This window comes from Maniola hyperantus, chromosome 25 (genome assembly GCF_902806685.2).
Source record: "Maniola hyperantus chromosome 25, iAphHyp1.2, whole genome shotgun sequence".
Lineage (NCBI taxonomy): Eukaryota > Metazoa > Arthropoda > Insecta > Lepidoptera > Nymphalidae > Maniola > Maniola hyperantus.
This window is the reverse complement of record NC_048560.1, coordinates 5,765,182-5,786,677: the sequence shown is the minus strand read 5'-3', so window position 1 is coordinate 5,786,677 and position 21,496 is coordinate 5,765,182. Positions and strand designations below refer to the sequence as shown.

Genomic DNA, 21,496 nt, shown 5'->3' with positions numbered 1-21,496 from the left:
CAAAGTGCGCTCTATAGATCTTAGCCTTAGACCTGTCAAAGTAAAGATTTGTATACAGCCGAATAGGCAGTGTTGTCGAAAATAAAAAATGATAATAATTAATTAAATAAGATGGATAATTTCTGTCTTACGTATCCTAGAGACAATAATAGTTTAATTAACATAAATAATATTTTTTAAAGATTAATTTGTCGCAACGTGACATTGATTATTAAAATAATCGAAAATTTATTTCATTCCTAAATTCGTCTCTTTCCTCAACGATTGTTGTAGATGGGAATGATTTTATTATTAATGTTGGTTGTAAATGACACGTTTAAATCTAGTGCTATCCTCTTCCGCGGGTAGCTTCATAAAAGGGATAGCAATAGCTGGTGGCCACAAGTGGCTCAGCGTTCGGCAGTAATTAAGGGTGGGTTCTAATATTAGAATAAAACACGATATATTTATTGAAAACCTGATTATTTAGGATAAGCGCAACACATACAATACTAACCAATCGTCTCTTCGCTACTCAATAATTGTATCTTAAACATTCAAATGTTCACTCCTCTTTTTGCTTAACATAATAATGCCTAGTTTTTTACAGTGAAAAAAATAATAGAACGCAAAAAGAAAAATAACATACTACGCCATTGAAACAAAACAAATAAGGATTTATCTAAACTAAACAAAGTCATTTGGAAATAGGGTTCTAACCCAAAAGAGGGTCAGACTGCATGCATCGTTATATAAACAATTTTTATTATAGACCCCAAAATTCGTCAAAAAAAACTGTTCCGTAGATAAATGTCAGTATCACTCGACAAACCGAAAGATATTTTTTTTTACAATTAAGGTTTATTTCCATAGTAAAAATCGTTTATATTGATAAGTTATACAGTAATTGCGACATATTTTAGTTTTTACAAAATGTGTATGGTACTCATTTTTTTAATTCTTACATAATCTAAATTTTTTGATCGTGTAAAATATAATTTTAATTTGAAAAACTTATAGACGCAGTATGTTTTTTTTAATTAAAATCACCAGCAAAAAACTAAAGTAACAATACGTGAAGTATTTTGATTATATGCATACAAGCTTGAAAGTGCAAAATATATTTGTATATAAAATACCCATGGAAATGTCAACATAAGGAAAAGTATTTTATTTTTTAATAGTAATAAAATACAAAATAATATATTAGATTTCGGAAGATACAGTGTGCAGTTCTCTAAAGCATGCAGCAAATGGCGTATAAAGTTTTTAAAAACCTATAAAAAGGTTAGAAATATAATGTATTGCCTCTTTCCTATAGCTTGTTATACTCAAATGAAGATTAATATCTTCAAAAAAAAAAAAGGTTAACAGAAAGATAATAATGCGCTGTTAATATATTTTATAATACATAAGTTTTGTCACCATGAGGTTGAATTAATGTCGAGAATTTTGTTTAATTCTGAATAAGTAATTTTGAAACTATTTAATTATTCCAACAAATTTCACACGGGAAATTATCAAAAGATTTTTTTTTTTTAATGTTATAAAAGGCATTTTTTAAAGGAGAGCACCTAATTTTAAGTTCTTACGACATTTTTTTGCACAATCAAATTTTATTTAAATGTTGAATACTGCAAACATGATAATATTATATTTATCAACGAATTACAATAATACGAATTAACTAACAACACATTGTATTTTTTTTAAATCTAACATTGTATGACAGTCCGAAAAATATTTTTCATTATTATTAATGTAATAAAAGAGCATTCCCAGGGGCTAAAACCAAAAAATAATTTTGTAAAAAGGGATTTTTGATTTTTTTGTCTTGTCAATGAAATGAAATAACGTGTTAAAAATAAAAAATAAAATATACTTAAATTTCGTGTATAGATAAACAAAATTATACTACACACTCTTTCATTCTAAATTCAAACGTACACATATGTACATACAGACTATCTAACATTACTCTCATAGAAAATATTGAAAAAATTACTTAAAAGATAGAAATGTCATAATATATTTTAATCTTTATACAAATAATAATAAACTCTAACTCTGATTTTTAAATCATCGATTTAATTTATGAAAAACCGTGAGTGCAATTTAACTATAAAAATGTTTATTTTTAACCCCCGACGCAAACAGAGGAGTTTTATTTTTAATATAAATTCACTATCAATATAAGAATATTAATATTACAACATTCTGTACACATTAATACGAAAATATTTTTGTTTTTAATTTATATTAATTGTTCTACGTAAGTATATACCCAATAACGATTTAAAAAGTCTAATAAAATAGTAGAAATAAGAAATCCATTGATTTTTTATGCAACATATAACATGAGGTCTAGGATGGAGTGTGCTTGCTTAGAAAGTACCTATTAGGACTTAAAGGTACTTAATTTATATGTAAGAAACACGGCCGCCGCCGGAAGGTCATCCTACACTTAAGCGGTTCGTATCAGAAACGTTGAGCAAACACATTTCGTGCGAATTGATTTGATGTCAACCATAATTATAATGATGCTTGCAACTTTTCATCGTCATAGATAAACATTTTTTTAAATTTTTTAATCTGAATTTTATTTATGAAAAACATTTTAAAAAGAAACCAAGCTATAAGGTATTACCTACGCAGACAAAAACTAAAATGAGGCTTCATTATACAGGATGGTATTAAAATTAATGATCTGATAAATTTAAAACCAAAAACATTCAATGTAAGTTTTATTCAGAGCTTAATGAAATTTTTTCGTGCTTTTTAGACTATTAATACATATTTTGTAATATGTACTTAATTACTTTGCGGACTTATCATGTCATATTTTCAAGATTTACAGTATAATAAAACACAAATACATAAATTTTTAGTTTTAAATACAGGTATAAATTCAATTTATACTCATTATACCTATCTGACATTTTTTTAAACCATCCTGTATATATTTTAATTATAATTTTACTTTACTGACGACATTTATGATACTTTTTCAAAGATTTTCAAGGCCCCAACTAGAAAAAAAATACTGCTGAAATCGTTTCAACTTTTGTTTTAGTATTAAATCGATTGCATACAAAACTTAACAAAATTAAATTGACTGGACAAAAAGTATCCCTTTTATCCTTTCTAAATATTCTCTAGAGGAAAAAAGATGGCATGACTTTTAGTCCCGTCAATTAACTTTAGTTTTAGTTCAGTGTATAATAGAATTACGACCAGTGCTATTACTTACTAAAGGTACAGTATATACAGAAGTGGTGAGTGGCACTCCTGTGACACGGACAAGTGTCTCCCTCAAATACTTCTATGGCGTTAAGTCCCTGAAATGGACATATACAAATACGCTGGAAAAGGTGTGGCATACAAAATGACAGTTAATTTTGTGCCGATTCAAAGCACCACATGGAGCGTACCGGATTTCACATTGACGCTTTGTATGAAATGGTCTCCGTGTTGACACTATGTTGTCAGATGTATATCAGTGACATTTAGTTCCGAGTTCATTTACATGACGCTATCATCTGTCATCGCCAGAATAAACTATTACTTCAAAAATAGGTCGACAATCGCAAGTCCAGCGTAATTGTCCTAGCAGAGGTCAGTAGTTGGCTCTTGCCGCATACGCTGTATGCGCAGTGTACCACTTTTGATACAGAATCAAAGGCATCTGCCGCCACGTTTACTTTTTAAATTCAAAATTCAGATACAAGTAACAGTATTACTGTGTTACCCTTGACTGCGATCTCAAGTGATGATAAGTGATTCTGTATTCTAAAATGGAAACGGACTAACCTGGTAGGGGTGCGGCAGTTTTTACTAAACCCAAACCCCTGGTTTCTATGCGGCAATGTACCGAAACCTTTAATTAGCCTTAGCCTAGCATTACCTTATAGCATAGATTAACGGGTAGGGTGGTAACTAGCCACGGCCAAAGCGTCCCACCACATCAGACTTAAGGGCAATTTAGAAATTATAAACCAAATTGGCCTTGTCGGGAATCGATCTCGGGACCCATCGCTTATAAGATCACAGCGGTCGCCACTGCGCCAGAGAACTAATTCAAACTAACACAATAAAAGTCTGAGACAATGCGGTACTTCATCACGCGCCACTTCTGTATAAACCGTACCTTAGGGTTTATAAAGCTGCCACAGGATACATTTCCTATAGTACGCGACAGGTCGTACATGGTTAATATCTACTGAGTATTTGTACCATTGTTAGGGGATGGGCCACGAACTATGTACTATCTATTTACTCATATAGTAATATTACAAACTGTTATCTCACTCGCGCTTTAATATTTAGTAATCGATGATATAACGAACCAAAGATATGCAGCTCCTCAAGACGCCTTCAAATTAGCTAAGTACCACGCTGCTCTGCCTCCGTGCTGCTTGTCAAACGAAACGAAATGTAAGTAGCTAAGTATATTACTTGTTTTTATAAATGTGTTATTAACTCTACACGAAACGAAAAATATTAACAATACGTTTTCAGAATATTGTGGTAAGCTTCCACTAATGAAAATAAGCTTAAGAAAAAATTATAGTACCTAGTCGAACTTATCCATATAAATAAAATCAGCCACGCATCAGTTCATTGATGGAAATTATATGGATTTACAAAGCAGCGCGCTCGCGGCTAATTTGAATGCGCCCTAGAATGATATAACTATAAGCTATTTTCTTATATATCATGAAGAAAAAACCATTTATTTTTTTGCGCTATTTTTATTAAAGAATATTATCCATGCTAAACCGGAACAATACAGCCCCGTCCCCTCTAACTAAGCATAAGGCAGTCGTCCAACCGAGTAGCGATTAGCTATCGACTATTTTGTCTCTCAAGAAACGTACAATCGAGGTATGATTCTGTGCCAAGAAAAGAGATAAATAATAACTAGTGATTCGCCCCGAACTAAGACTCGCGGTATTCCATAATTGCCGTTAGAAAACGTTCGCCCGTTAAAATGCCGAGAGAGCTGACTATACACACTGCCGGCTGGCCAGAACTCTCTCTCCTTCAGAGAACTCACTCAGCGACGTTCTTTTGGCGGTCAAAACACTCGCGCAGTTTGTGTAGGAATTCATTAATGTATGGCGGGAGATAACTGGCCCGTTGCACCCGCACACTCGTTCATAGCCCAGCGACGAAATTATCCCAACTACACAGTCATTTCTCGCTGCTCACCAACTTGTTGCTAGTTTTAGCTGAACTCGTTTCTCCTAACGCCTAGGTGTGACGCCAATAGTGTAGAGGGTGGGGTTTGGAACCATCAACCCTTCGGATTTCAGTCCGCTCCTGCTAACCTGCATAACCTTGAGCGATTGATGCTCTTAATAATGTGGCCATTATTAGTTTCGATGTTATCGAAATTAGTAAATGCAATATTTTTTATGTTTTAATTATCTAATACATAAACGATCATTTGAATCTAAGTATTATAAATTTTTTCATGGATCACTGCATATCTTGGGTTTTGTATACCAATGATATAATTAGTACTTGAGGGCCATTATTAAAAAAAATATTTAATACTACCGTACTAATAATTCTATGGATTATACTGATAAAATGTATTCAAAAACTGCAAAACTTTTAAAAAAAATAAGATTTTCGTTTTTATTTTGTTGTTTTTCGAATGTGGCATATAAAATTGAAATTTAAAAAAAATCACAAACTTTATTTCACTATATTTTTTTAAAGGATAAATCAATTTTTTTCCCCTCGGATCCGATACTATACATACATACATAATGTGACATATATATGACATGCGCACTATGGCCCTCAATCGAAAAACGGTAAATATAAGAAATACAATATGTCTTAATTTGTATTATATTACAAATATACAAAACTATTTTTACTTTTTTTCAGTCAAAGTCACTATTTAGGCTGAGTCGTCCGAAAAATAATGAATTAATTACAGAAGAAACTTTGTGCTAATATAAATTGATTGATTGATGATTATAGAATCTGACGTGCGTTCGTTAAAACTATATTCATTTCTAAATAATTTTAAATACATATCAAAAATTGCGAACCGGCAGGAATCGAACCCGCGTCTCCTGGGATCGCGCCCGACGCTCTGACCACTAAGCCTACAGCCCGCTTACTGCCAGTGACGAAATTTTCGATATGTATGTTTACTCAGTACTGAAGCGACTGTTTATGCCATCTAGTAGCGAAATCTTTTTGCAGATATTGAAACTACTACTTTAACTTACTACTAACTAGATGGCATAAACAGTCGCTTCAGTACTGAGTAAACATACATATCGAAAATTTCGTCACTGGCAGTAAGCGGGCTGTAGCTTAGTGGTCAGAGCGTCGGGCGCGATCCCAGGAGACGCGGGTTCGATTCCTGCCGGTTCGCAATTTTTGGTATGTATTTAAAATTATTTAGAAATTTCCTTGAAGTGTAGGTAAAACACTATAAAAATTATAAACTATATTCATTTCTTTATTTTTTGATTTAAAAAAAATGCATAAAAAATATCTCGAAAAGAGCGTTTGAAAAAATAGTGAACCTTTCAGTTTAATTTTAGTTCATTTCAGTATTTTTGTAGACTTACGTTGTTACTATGAACTATTTTACAGTCCCGATTTCAACATTTTAAATTAAGGACCCGTTTAGATACTATTTCTAAATAAAATTAATTTTATTCATAATAATACCATGACGTCAAAACCTTAAAGCACATACGTTTATTTCGTGTAACTTGACATTACAAAATGTAAAAATACTTCGCGCGTATTTCAATGTCAAAGAACAAAAGGGTCCAAACTTGACCAAAAAATCACTATTTTCTAAACGCAAGTAATAATCTTTGTTTAAATAAACGTGAACGCAAAGTACGTCGTTTCAAAGGAAAGGGTTCATTGTCAACTTAAAAAAAATCCCTGGAATGTACAAAATTCGTTCGAAACAAGAACAGTTCCCTTAGCACGAGTTTGCACATCTCGAAAACGTGTATATATTTCGAGTATCGTAACACTATAACGCCAGAACCAAATAAACCTAACAGTTGTTGTTGTAAAGTCCAACATTAATTATTACTATCGAGTTTTACTCAGCAAAGTTTACGTTTCGGGCGTTGGCTCTAGGATCAGTTGACGACAGTTAGGGAACTTCCAACAAAACGTCGAGGCTTCGACCTCGCTGGCAGGCGTCAAATGTTAATACATTATTACATTGACTATAGTGTTTCAACACTCGAAATCGATAAAAATTGTCGAGTTATGTAAGCTCGTACTAAACCTAGCGAAATGCCTTAAGCTACAAGTGAAATGCGACGCGCGACGGGACTAGGTTTCCGGTGCACATTATATTATTAAAATAATTAGTTTTTCTTGTAAAACGTATAATTTTAAAAAAAGTATAAGAGACGCAAAATTGAAAGTTATTTAGTTTCATTATTGCATTTTTATGCAACGAAATTAATAAAGTTTGTGCGTAGAAAAAAAAAATTAACTTATTAAAACTGCATAACATTTAAGATTTTGAGATTTTTCTGCCTATAAATCGATAACATGACAAAAAAACCCTATAGGTATCCCAGCAAATTAAGATAATGAATTATTATCTAATTAATTATTGTATTCATTATTAAAATATTAGTATATTTTTAATAATATAAAATGCAGTCGGAAATGTCGCCGCGATGTTAAATTAATAATACGATTATGAAATCAAACTCGAATGGGACGTTAACGAATACCTTAGAGATATTTTTATTTTACTGTAATAAAAAAAAAGTAACCTCGCAAACTGCAATATTACTCACAATTTGTTTTTCCAACGCTTTAATGAATAACATTTTAACAATAAATCATGTTCAGATTTTGAAAAAATATTTTTTAACTGTCTTATGCTATTTTTTTTCAAAATAGTGCACGTTTTAAATTTTTTAGAAACGTATTTTTAAACTAAGTAGCCTTTATGTAATTGAGATCATTTAGTTAAGCAAAATCTTTCTTAAGAATTTGGTTTTTTTTAATATACTTACTATAAAAAAAATTTTTGCTGTGTGATAAACACTGGTTTTAATTTATTTATCTGTCATAAAAAATACGCATCGAATTAATAAACACTAACATTTATTTAAATCCTCAAAAATGATTTCGTACGCTGGATAAACAAATTGCAACTAACTCTACCACCATTCATAACTCATAAATTAAGCATAACAATTTGCACAATATTTCTCTAAATATAAATTCTTAACGTAATATAAAAAAAAATCTTCGATCAGCCGGCGCGCGCGCAGCCTCAGGGATTTTGATTCAACCTGCGTAGAACGGAACGGGTGAGCTTTTCGACCAATCACGGGCCGAATCGCCGCCCTCTTCAGAACCCAGCTCGTTTCTAACAAAACTGTCACTCAAAGTCGGGTTGCCATATTTTATCAAACTGGCAACCCTGAATTTCTCGCGCCGAAACACAGATGCACAATACTATTTCACTCCCTCCGTAAAAAAAAAGAAATATCGATAGAAAAACCGTCACGTTGCGACGTAAAAACCGTTACTAGGGTTGTGGATAGACTATAAGCGGTACACGAAAAACCGGTAAGGGTCGCGACCAGTCCGACATTAGTGGAAGCGTACGGTTATAGAAATAAAAAATTAGCTTAAAAACACGGGGGATGCACGAGAGGTAATGAATTAATTAGATCCGTACACCTCTTTCACTCCGGTCGACGAAAAAACCGGTATAATACTACTTGCGCCGAATTTTTTCTCTATATTTATGAAAGCTCTACAACATTCAAAGCATAGTGGCTATATGTCTCAGCTCACACTTTTAAGTAGGCAATTAAAAAAAACTAAAAAATTCAGCAGTCAAATGTTATAAGGGGAGTACATCATGCTTTGATTCAAAAAAATCACTATTTCATTCGGTTAAGTTCCAAGGCAATGAAGGTTTTACGGATAACAAAATGGGTATTTCGCGCTAAAAATTAACTTTAACGATTGAAACAAATGTACGAAAAATCCATGTGTGCGTTTGTCTTAATGTAAAAGGAAGGTAGGAGGTTTTAGCATCGTGCATCCCCTGTGTTGACGCGAGAATTAAAAAAGTAAAAAAATATATATAAACATGGAGCTCGGAATCTTATAGAGGGAGACAATTTGAGCACCAAATAAATTACAAATAATGGAAAAAAATATCCAAAAAACACACAAAATTCGTAAAATGAACCACAGAGAGCGACACAAAAACGCAATGGTTAATCTCGAGTGACAGACTGACAGACAAGTGTGTTACGTATTAATGTAAACATTATTTACAACAACAATAATAATAATTCAATACAAAATATATGTGAACAGACTTTGGGCTTCTAAGATTTAAAAAATCGTGCAAAAAGAGAGAAAAATTGAGCTCAAACACTGTTCATTTAAATATAATTTAAAACGAGTCTTCCACAACCCTTTTTTATCTAAAAATAATTTCGTGACTGGCGTTTAATCGCCAAAAAGGTCAAAAAAGTTTGTTTCTAAAGTAATAACTTTTTTTTATGCATGTAAATGATGGACAGACACAAGGTGCTGAAAGCTTATTGCTGCTAACATAGATGCGTGGGGGGTGATATATGGAAATAGCGATGATGATTTTTTTTATAAAAAATCTGTAAGCGCTTTTTGTTACCAATATTAAAGTTTTATGAAAGCTTGATATGGCAATTTTTTTTAATTCTCAATTTTTTTTTGATCTTTAATCTTTTCGTCTATTTAGTCAAGGAGCTTCACAAAATCAATCAATCTGTAGATCAGTTACTTTAGCAACATTGTTATTTTGTCAAAAATACTTTAACACATGACAACGTGGCCAAGCAACTTATCTACAGAATAAGCCCATGGAGACGACAGAAGGATCAATTTGCAAGACAAAACAGACGAAAGTTAAACTATCCTCTTTGAAATATTTTTTCTGTTTTTAAAGTGTCAAAAAATCCTTGTCATATCATTTTTTTTTAATTTAATGGTAACAGAAAACGCTCGCATGGATGTGATTTAAGAGTAACTAGTTTTAAAGCGATTTAGCGAACATAATAATATATTCTGTACTTGAAAATAGAAAGTATGACAACATAACATATACTTAACATAGAAGGTACATAGATTAATTAAATTAGAGATGTAAGAGAGAATAGTGTGATGTTGTAAGTGATGTAGCACAAATATTAGACAAGGAGAGTGTTGTTTATATGTAATGATTTGATGAGTTTTTGTGTATATTGTGTAACCTAAAGTATTGTTTTAATTAAAGATCTAAAAACAAGGACCGTGAGCGGAATTATATTATTTAATAAAGAAATATACGTATAGGCGAATCATTTAACTGACATGGTTACATTATTAATTTTAAAAATTGGCATATATTTTTTTGGACAAATAACAGAATTGCTAACGTTCGTTTTCAATATTCAATCTATCTGTTATCTTTAGATAAGTTTCTTAGCAACGTTGTTATTTATCAAACTCACCATACAATTTTCGACAAATAACAACGTCACTAAGTACCTAGCTGATCCCAAGATTACATATTGAAATCAGACGTAAGTAACCTGTCGAGAGATTACAGATAGAATTATTGATTTTTAATTTCGGCCGTCAATCGATCTTTAGCTAACCGGTAGGTCTGTACTATACCCTATCCGCAGAATGAAGTTAATAGAGCGTTCTCTCTACTTAATCCCATACTAAAACAGAGAGAGCGCTAACTTCATTCCGCGGATAAGTTAGTATAGCGCTCTCTCTGTTACGTACTCATACAAATAATAGAGTCAAACAGAGAGAGCGCTATATTAACTTCATTCCGCGAATAGAGTATAAGTGTTGTGAATGGTGTGGTGGTTTCGTGTCGGTGTCGGCGTGTGGTGACGGTGAAGGTGATGGTACTGACCGCTTGGAGAACCTCGAGGAGAGTTTGGAGAAGAAGGAGGGGCGCGCCTGGTGCGGCGAGCCGCCGTCGCCGTACGCGCCGCCCGCGCTGCCGCCGCGCGATCGCGTCTGCCCTACTGACCGACACACAAGCGTTACACAGATACGGTTTCATAGAGCGTTGTCTCTGTCACTCATACCTATGTGACGTTTTGTCAGTCTCAACGATAGAGACATCGCTCTAAAGGTCGATGTACAATATTTTCTGTCGGGTACTGTATTTTGTAACATAAGAAACTTTAACCAGCCCCCCAATTGTGTAAGAAAAACGTATTCATCGTTATTGAAATCGTCACTAAATTCTGCCATTTGATTGGCTGTGAAAAAATGTAAACTGCAAATCAACTGCAATCTGCAAAGGGCAGAATTATTTGACGATAACGATAACGATGAATACGTTTTTAGGGTTCCGTACCTCAAAAGGAAAAACGGAACCCTTATAGGATCACTTTGTTGTCTGTCTGTCTGTCTGTCCGTCTGTCTGTCAAGAAACCTACAGGGTACTTCCCGTTGACCTAGAATCATGAAATTTGGCAGGTAGGTAGATCTTATAGCTGACATTTGGGTAAAAATCTGAAAACCGTGAATTTAGGGTTAGATCACACAAAAAAAAATTAAATTGTGGTCATGAACTAATAATTCGTATTTTCAACTTTCGAAGTGAGTGACTATATCAAGTGGGGTATCATATGAAAGGTCTTCACTTGTACATTCTAAAACAGATTTTTATTTATTTTTATGCATCATAGTTTTTGAATTATCGTGCAAAATGTCGAAAAAATACGACTGTAGTACGGAACCCTTATTGCGCGAGCCTGACTCGCACTTGGCCGGTTTTTCTTACACAATCGGGGGGCAGATATCACTACACAAGCGAATAGACGTTTTCACGTCAATAAATAAATCCTATCGATTTATTACCTGTACGCATACCTGAGTGGAAAGTGGATCTGGAAGGCACATTCCTCGGGAAAACCAGCGGGTTGTTGTTGGAGAAGTCTCTCCGCGCGCTCGCGGAGTTGCCCGTCGCGCCCGAGCCCACGGTCCCACCCGTGGACAACGTGGAGTTCAGACTGGAAGAGAAAACAACACGTGTGAACACATTACTAACTGACCTGCCCCGACTTCGCTCGGGTGAAATACCAAAAACTTTATTTTTGACCCTAGATAGTGGCGTTATTGCGTATTGGATACCCTAACATCTCACTAAAATTACTTACCTAAAAGGTTGTGTTAGTAAAAAGCCCGCTATAGTTCCTAGGTTTCTACCTAGGTTTCTATTTGTCTTTCAAAATACTATTTGTAAAGTAATTTTATTAGATTCATATAGGTAGGTCTCTTAGTATTTTTCTGTATGCAAACTTGAAACGACTCTGGGGCCAGTTTGGGCCATCTCCTTTGGACCTGTCGATTAAGTTTAGAGACCATACAACAGACAAAGCCACATTGTGGGTAATTCTTTTGTAAACAATCTCTGAACTAAAATGACAGATCCAAATGTGTAGCTATCCCTTTCGCAGTGTTACCAACGGAAAAGAATAGCATTAGAATTAGACTTATCATTTTAGTTTAATTTATAGCAATTGTTTACAACAGTACCTATTAAGTGTCAGTGTCCTCTTGTCGTATCCTAGACCAATTGTTTTGGGATTGTGTGAATTTTACGACTCACCTAGCGTATGAACCCTTAATAAATGCAATAAATAGATATAAATAATATTACAAATACATAAATATAAAAATATTACTTATTCGTTAGTTATAGATGACTAGACGGATAAAACCGCTTTGGGTATTGGGTACATCATATTATTATGGTGACAAAATTGTGCTTGAAAGTTGCAAAGTGTTGCTTCGCATAAACTTGAAGCATCTCTCATCTTACTATCTGTAAAGCCTGAAGTTCCTTTGGCAGTTTTTATTGTCACTACGGTAAACTAATACAGGTTTAAACGTTAGAAAAAATTAGTAAAGGTAATCAATCATCCTTTACTAAATTAACGTTTAATCTACAAAAACATTATGTACCGTTATGTAACGTTATGTACCGTAAAAGGTAACGTTACTAAAAGCAGTATTTATCAAACAATTATTGATTGAATGATTTAACGTTATACTATTATCGTTACTTAGCGGTAAATCCGCGTCGAACGAATACTACTTTCCACAGTTTTTACACGGCATCGTTAGATAAAGATAGGCCTATAATTACCGGTATAAGTATCGTTACTTCAACCGGTATTAATAATGGTTTCAGATAACGTGAATGGATGGATGTATGAGTATGGGTATCGTTATTTTTATCGTTACTTTTTAACGTTACCATAACGGTATTTTGACGAGGCTACAAAAGTAATACCGGTGATTAGGTCTCTGCTACTAGAACTGATATCTACTATACAAAAGAAAAAGAATGCCTCTTATTTTGCATTACTATTGTGCGTATTTTATAAGCAAATCAAAACAAACCAATCAGAATTTGCCTAATTATTATCGTACCTTCAAGGCACACGATTAAAAAAAACTATTTTAAGCAAGAAAACCAAATGAATTAGGTACAAAAAACCAATGTGAAAATAAAAAATGAAAATATCTCGGGGCATTTCGGTGCAAAAGAAAAAAGCTTTTTGAAATTGTGCGCGTTGCCACTATAACTACGAGTAATATAAGCTTAAAGAACTACTAATTTGAAATATATTACAGATGCAATTAAACTAAGTGCCCCATTCAATTAAAATAAAAAAATAGTGCGTGTATCATATACGCTCGGTTGAAGTAAAAGTTAAAACGTGGGAAGTTTAAAATGAGTCGGCACAAGTTTTTTTAATCATATCATATAACAGTTAACAGTTATGTTAAAAAAGATAGAACTTTTAATCTATGGCAATAAATACATGGCATTTTAAAACACCTCAATAAAAGATTGGTACATACTACGATAAAATGGCGGATAGAAATGACGCGTGAAAGTTGCTTCCATCCGAAAAAAATATATGAGTTATATGAGCCTACAGAAGTTTTACTTCAATAAAAAATACCCGGTTTAAACACACTACTTATTAATCTACTAACTGCAAAATAACCTGCCTTTAAGAAGTTTATAAATTGTAAGAGGCACTTCCTGGATCTAGGTGCCTCTTTGGATGCCTAGTCTAGGTCTAGGAAATGTTTCATGTCACGATATTTATATGTACAAATATGCATTAACAGCTATTATTTATATAACAGTTTTTTACCTATATTTATTAAATTTGTATAACGCAAACTCGCCATCCTCACATAAACTTCAAAAGTTTCTAGAGGATGGCGAACTGTTTATTTTAAAATGTATTATTGAAATTTACGTGATCAATAAAAAAAAATGTTACTTCCGTCCGAAAAAATCTAAGTTACTCTCAGTTTTCTCGAGTCGCGCCTAATCAGTTTCATTTCGATAAAAAAAATGCCCAGTTTAAAGTTTTAAACACACTAGTTACTTATTAATTTATTATCTACAAAAAAAAATGGTGCCCACAAGAAGTATCATTGAAAATGTGTTTCTTTTCCAAACGCAAGCTGTCAGCATGCATGCTGGCTAAAGTACCTCGGTCGGGGCTGCGCGAGGTCCCGCGCGGAGGCATTGTGGGGCGCCGGGTCCGCACCCAGGGGCGGAGCGCCCGTGGCGGAGCTAATGGACGCGCTTTTCACGTGCGTCTTACCCGCCGTGCCCGTTCCCGGCCCGGTCGTGCCGGCCCCGGTCTTGCCGTTCTCGGCACCGTTCTTACTCTCCGCTTGACTGGCCGCGTGTAATCATGTTAGCATGCGGTTAGTCACCGTTACCCCCTGAGTCGCATGCTCGGTAATGTACAGGTCTTTTGGGGTAAAGAGCAAATAGAAATATATGGGGTAAAATATAATTGTACATAAATAAATAGAAGTTTACTTCAAATATCAAAACATAGCATAATAATATATAGGACAGGTATATACTACGGTAAATATTATAATTAATGTTATAATTATAAAAACGGTAATGTTTTCGAGTTTGTATTCTATGCGTTACATGCATAAACGCATAGCTGTCAAAAATAAATTACTTCTTAGGGACTTCCAAAACTCGTACAATCCACGTCCGCTGTTAGTTTGAAGTTTGCTAACCATTTAACATTATACAAAAAAAAGTATGTCAAATTACGTCAAACATTTATGACGTCACATCTATGTATTTCAAGCTCCTGTACTCAGCAAGCATTTTGACGTTTGATAAAAAGTTGCTGATTGACTAGTAGTCATCATCCCTATTGTGCAAGAGAGAGCGCCCTTTGTTAGCTCGGCTCATTGTGTACGCGACAGGTCGGGGACGTGGGGACGCCCCGCAAACCCACACAGCCCCTGCGCTAACCCAGTGCGGGCGAGCGCGGGTGACGTGCGGGTGTGCGGGCCGTTCCCCCGCCTCAACCTCCGATTACCATCTCGACCTGTCGCGAACTAGGTGGACGACATCGAACGAATCGTAGGGAGCGGCAAGACCGTGGAAGTTGTGCAAGAGATCTCCAACAGATGTCTAAGAGGTGACGAACGACGAAGGATAAAATAGGGGTCGCAACCCTCGAAAATATAATTATAAACGACTGCTTCGTTGGTCTAGAGGTTAGCATGTTCGACTGCAGATGATGAGGTCCCGAGTTCGATTCCCGGTCGGGTTAAAAATAGATATGTATTGAGTTTTTGTGTAAAGAAATTCTCATTACTAGCCCGGAGTCAGGAAGTTGGCGGTGTTCCATCCCCGTGCCTCGGAGAGCACGCAAAGCTGTCGGTCGTGCGCCTGATCTCTCTGGCCGTGTCGGATTTAAGAAAGTGAGGGAATAGAGAGTGCACTTGTGCTTGTGCACTATATCTCCCGCGCAGTTGGCTAATTTCTATAGAGATTGGGATTGGCCGCCGTGACCGAAATTCGGACGGAAGGACATTATAATCGCAGTTCGAAAAACCGCTCCAGCACCTTGGGACCCCAATGTCTATATATTGGAGTCCCAAGGTGCTGGAATGGCGACCTCGCACTGGAAAGCGCATCCCCACTAGGTAGACGGACGACATCAGGCAAGTCGCAGGAAGCCACTGGGTGGCAGCGGCGCAAGACCGTGGCGTGTGGAAGTCCCTACAAGAAACCTTTGTCCAGCAGTGGACCTCTATCGGTTGTTGATGATGATCATGATGATGAATTGTAATCACCTGGGTGTGTCGTGAGGCGGGGACATCTTGGGCGTTTGGTGCGCGGGCTGGTGCGGCGCGGTGTGCGCGGCGTGCTCGGAGCGACGCGCGCCGCTCGACAGTATGCGGGGTCGGGGCTCCAACTTGGGTTGGGCGCTGGTCGGCCGGGTTGTGTTTTGCACCTACAAACGTGAAATTAAAAATAAAGTTCAAAACTAAAACCCGAATATAATAATGCGTAAATTTTGAGAAAGCACTCGCCATATTTGTTTAATATGACAACTACGGTTCATGTCAAAAGAACGGTTTACCGTACTAAATCGTACTTTGTACATATTATATGTAGTAAAATTGACATTCAGTCGCTTGGTATCACTATTTCACTAACCATATTATGAAATGCGAAAGTGGGTTTGTTTGTTCGTTTATTGGTCTTTTGGTTTGTCCTTTGATCATGGATTGACCCGATTTTTTACAAGAATATAGTTGTCGACCTGGAAAGTGACATAGGCTACTTTTTATCCCGGAAAATCAAAAAGTTCCCACGGGACTTTAAAAACGTTAATCCACGCGGACGAAGTCGATGGCATCAGCTAGTAATTGAATATTGTATTATACCTATGAACTTAAAATTTTCCTCTCTTTCATAATGAAATTATTTGTCAATATAAAATTTCGCCTATGTCACTCGGATTATAATAACGAATCGATTCATATCTCATTCATCAAAATCAGTAATTTAGGCACTACGGTGAAACATACATAACTACAGACCTACAGAACAGAACTACTAAAAATCAACAACAAATGTATGACAATTTATTTACCTGCATCAGAGCAATTCGCGCGGTATTTTCTTTAATAGATGCTGAGTCAATTGTGTTCTGTAATAAATAGACAAACATAAATCCACTTTGGTGATATTTTTTTTCTTCTCCAATAAGCGACTAATAACCGGTTTCTGAGGTACTTTTCACGACGGTTTATCTATTCAATAGCGCTTTTGGTCCGATAACTCAAGCCAGTGCGTTTCTGAACAACGCAATGCAAGATAAACTCTGTTTAAACTTAACTGGCCAATGTGCGCCGTTTGTCGATTTCATAAAGTTATTTGACGTTTCATCTGTCAGTAGGTCGTTCATGGTTTGCGTATTTTTAGATTAAAAAGTATTTTAATAGTAAGTTGTTCGTTACTTTGCAAAAACAGTGTTTAGCCACTTATTAACCATATAAAAATACTATTATTAATAAAACTAGTGTTGATGGCGAAATAAAATAATAATATGCATTTCAAACTCATTTCCTGTAACAGACCCATCTAGTGACAGAATAATGAACTGGTTATCGGTTTCATAGTTTTTGTTGTATTCAGAAACTCATGGACAGTTAAACGACGTTTATCTTATACATAACTTAACGAATTAACAGCTAATGAGAACATAACTGACGAGTTCAGAAACCGTGCACAAGCGGCTTCGGTTTTCAAAATGATTGTAACTTTATTGTTTTTACTCACCGTTATCTTAAGAATCAATATGTTTATTGAAATTTGCATTTTATTATTCCACCACTTGTTGTTTAAGCATATCTTTTATTTAAAATGTCATAAATATCTACAGTGCGACAAGGCTCTTTTGGCACTTGAATGACATTGACAGGGGGTCGCTGTTGGAGATCAAAGGCTTAGATTATTCAAAAAAGAACAAAGGGGACACTTGACGGCAACGTTAGTTCCGATTTTCGCCGCGCGGCAAAAGAGCCTTGTCGCATTTTTATGTTAGTCATAAAAAGATACCTGCCAAATTTCATGATTCTAGGTCAACGGAAAGTACTCAGTAGGTTTCTTGACAGACTACTAAACTACTAAATAAAAAACTGTTTTAGAACGTAAAGCCCTTTCATATGATATTCCACTTGGTATAATAATATACTAACACATTTTAATATTTTTTTGTGATCTAACCACAAATTCACTGTTTTCGGATATTTCCTTTTACGTGTGTTACAAGACCTCCCTACCTGCCAAGTTTCATTATTCTAGGTCAACGGAAAGTACCCAATAGGTTTCTTGACATACAGACAACGAGGTGATCCTATAAAGGTTCCTTTTTTCTTTTTGAGGTATGATACCCTGAAAAAAGAAACAGAACATACCTGTCTTTTAAAATTGGACGTTGTGGTGGTGGCAGTAGACGTGGTGTTGTTCGCGGCGGAGCTAGTCGTCCCAACTGTAAGCCCAAAACAATCGTTACCCCCGCGCTTTCACGAACAAAACAACAAAAAAGAACGATTAATTTACATCATAATATTCACTTAACATTTCATACTTAGGTTTTTTAAATATATTAACTTCGGAGATTCGGGATCTCTTTGGTACGTGTTCGGATTGCGTTTTAAATAACACACCAAAACACAGTACAGTATGCGGCAGAAAGTAATGTACATAAACATTTAGAAGGACATAGCAGATTTGTAGAGCATCTCCGTCTTTGAGACCGACAAAATGTCATATAGGTATGAGTGACAGAGACTAGGCTCTACAAAACCGAAATGTTATTCTAAAGGCCGATGAACATTACTTTCTGCAGCGTACTGTAATTTGTTGGCAGCTTCACATTTTCTCATTTGAAAAAATCGGGTAATTGTGAAATTCGTTAAAAGTTCAGAAAAATGTTTTAGTATGCATCTCCTTACTTTTAGGAATAAATAATAGTTGATTAAAAGTACTTAAATAATTACCCCATGTAGCAGCGTATTCAGCTGGGTATTACATACGTTGGGTAATTATCAAAAGAGAAGAACTAAATAAATGGGGTAAAAGTGGACTTTTCGTACTCCTGTTACCAATAAAAAAAAAACAAGAATTAAATTAAATAGCATGGGTACTAAGTGAAAATAATAAAGCACCAACATTACATATTTATCAAGATTAATTTCAATATCACCCAATTTTAAAAAAAAACTTTGCTGACCTACTTGCTTAAAATATAATATGCTACACTTTTTTGAAACGTACTTTAACACACACAAGGATATATTTAGGCGTTATTATCCTACCATTAATAGTCCAAAACTTCTATAAGCAATTACTAAACTACTGTAAAAGCATTAACTATTTGCTTTTCTTACGAACCTTCTAACCCTTTTTGAAGCTCTAAATTTTGGTTAAACTTAACTATGCTTTCACTAAGCTTGGATCTAACTATTTGTATCTAATGAACAACTGGGAGCAGTAAAATAATACAAATCTCTAGGCTACAAATAGGTAGCCGTCTAGCAGACGAAGTTAACAATCGATCCTGTGTGTCATCGGTCCATAAGTTACATAGCAACGTTGTTATTTGTCAAAAATTATATGGTCTTTTTGAAAAATAACAAATGTTGCTAAGTAACTTATCGGCAGATGATAGAATGGATTGATAAATTATCTAGATATAGGGGATAGATGAACAAAACTTATTTAATTACTATAAATTTTATCAAATATGGTCCATTCGTTTTCTGATAGGAAACGAACAAACAGACATAGATAAGGTTATCATGCGAAGAAAGAAATTCTTACTAATTTAGAAGATTTGTGTATATTTTACATGCTAAAACCTCGAGAATATACTTTCAATATAGAAGTGCATTAAACTAGTTATACAAGAAATCCTAAATTCAATAACTACTCCGAATTAGACACTACTAATATGACTAAATATAAAATACATACAAAACATAATTTATTTAAATCTAATATAGAAACTAAGAAATCACTTACCATACTATCTACAAACTATACTAACATGCAAAACTATGACAAACACACAGTTACATATTACAATCATGCCAGAAGACCACTTCAAAAGCTCCCAAAACAGCCTTTAAGTACCTAAATTATTCATGCAAACATAAAACAAAAATCACCTAGACCTGGATAAGAGGACTGTAAAATGAATATTTTATACTCTTTTTACCAAAAAAAAAATACAGCAAACGTATGTATATTATACATTAGTTTGTAATTACGATCATATTATTTCTACGTAGATAGGTAGCTAGCATTTATTTTTTAATATTTTATTCGTAGCACCTTGTATTCTTTATTTAGTTTTTAACATATTTATTAATTTATTAAGAAATGTGAGAAGTTTAGATGAAAAATGAATCATGCAAGGCTGAAGTAAAAGCTGAACATACCTAATAAAATAATTATGGAAGCTTACGAACATGCAACGACATAGGTAAGCTTAATTTTGGTTTGCACGTTTTTCTAATTTGCTGGAGCACCGATAGCCTGAATCAAAAGAAACGCTATAAGGCAGTACGATAGGAAAAAGTAGCATGCTCAAGGTTAAACAGTATTGGTAAGATTTAAGAATAATTAACATAAAAAGAAATTGACATTCTTCAATTTCTTAAATACTAGAGTAAACGGGGTAGTAGTGAATTTTAAAAAGAAAGTTCTAGTACTAGCTTACAGTCTTTGTTTGTTTTAGTAGAATTACTAAAAAACTCAATATTATATTGCTCAATATCATCATCACACATCATGCAAAAAATCACGAAGCTATTTTACTCTTCACTAATTAATAAATCCTACAATATTATTATCTAAGTTTGACGTTTCCTTAGATTATAAACAAGCACTTTTATGTATATTCATAGAGAAAAAGTATCATGCAACTATTATACCGATCTGATTAAAAACTACAGCCAAACTATTTTTTCACATAAATAATAGAATAATGCAAACATTAAAATCTCAAACGTTTTGTACTGTACTCCAGTTCGGTTTGTAAAGCCTATATTACCCTACAGTTTGCTCAATAATTAGTGTTACTTTACACGCGCAGCACTTTTAATACCTCTTTTATACATAGATATTGGGCCGTGTCAGTGATACTAGCATGTTCATTAAATTATTAATAAAAAAGATATTGAAAAAAATATACATGCGAACAGAACGTATACTAGAATCATGCAAACTAAAAAGCTAAGTTTACCGTCTACGTTCGTTTTGTAAAGCCTATATTACCCTACGATTCGCTCAGTGGTCGTTACCTTGCGCGCGCAGCACCTCGGCGCCGGAGGAGGCGCGGCGCGAGGCAGCGGGGCGCGCGCTGGCCGAGATGCTGCGCTGCACGCCGCGGTGCGACGGCGACGCGCACCCGCCTGCCACACCGCCATATTACCCCGTTACCCCGCGTTTTGAGGCACAGTGACCGTCTTTACCCAGTGGTGGGGTAATTCATAACTTTTTGAATTTTAATAATACTCTCTCCGATAGGGATATTTTAACACAACGTGCGATATCTGACTGGATAATGTAGCACGATGTCAAAGCCGCTAATTCTAAACAGCAAAAAAC

The 21,496-nt window shown here is 34.8% G+C and overlaps 1 protein-coding gene across 30 annotated transcripts in view; it reads right to left on the bottom strand.

The window, feature by feature from the left end:
- Positions 1 to 21,496, bottom strand: part of LOC117993850 (serine/threonine-protein kinase MARK2-like) — a 249,498-nt gene that overhangs the window by 7,421 nt on the left and 220,581 nt on the right. For 10 of the 30 annotated variants that reach the window (XM_069507108.1, XM_069507109.1, XM_069507107.1 and 7 more), the window contains 7 exons: positions 21,190 to 21,300; positions 18,298 to 18,371; positions 16,971 to 17,027; positions 16,165 to 16,325; positions 14,537 to 14,728; positions 11,875 to 12,026; positions 10,916 to 11,030 (listed from right to left, as the gene is read on the bottom strand). In XM_069507108.1, coding sequence (XP_069363209.1) covers positions 10,916 to 11,030; positions 11,875 to 12,026; positions 14,537 to 14,728; positions 16,165 to 16,325; positions 16,971 to 17,027; positions 18,298 to 18,371; positions 21,190 to 21,300 — 862 coding nt within the window. Of the gene's footprint in view, positions 1 to 443; positions 6,012 to 6,393; positions 8,295 to 10,915; positions 11,031 to 11,874; positions 12,027 to 14,536; positions 14,729 to 16,164; positions 16,326 to 16,970; positions 17,028 to 18,297; positions 18,372 to 21,189; positions 21,301 to 21,496 lie in introns of those variants that run through there. The other 20 variants (XM_069507114.1, XM_069507112.1, XM_034981721.2 and 17 more) reach the window with 12 other exon arrangements.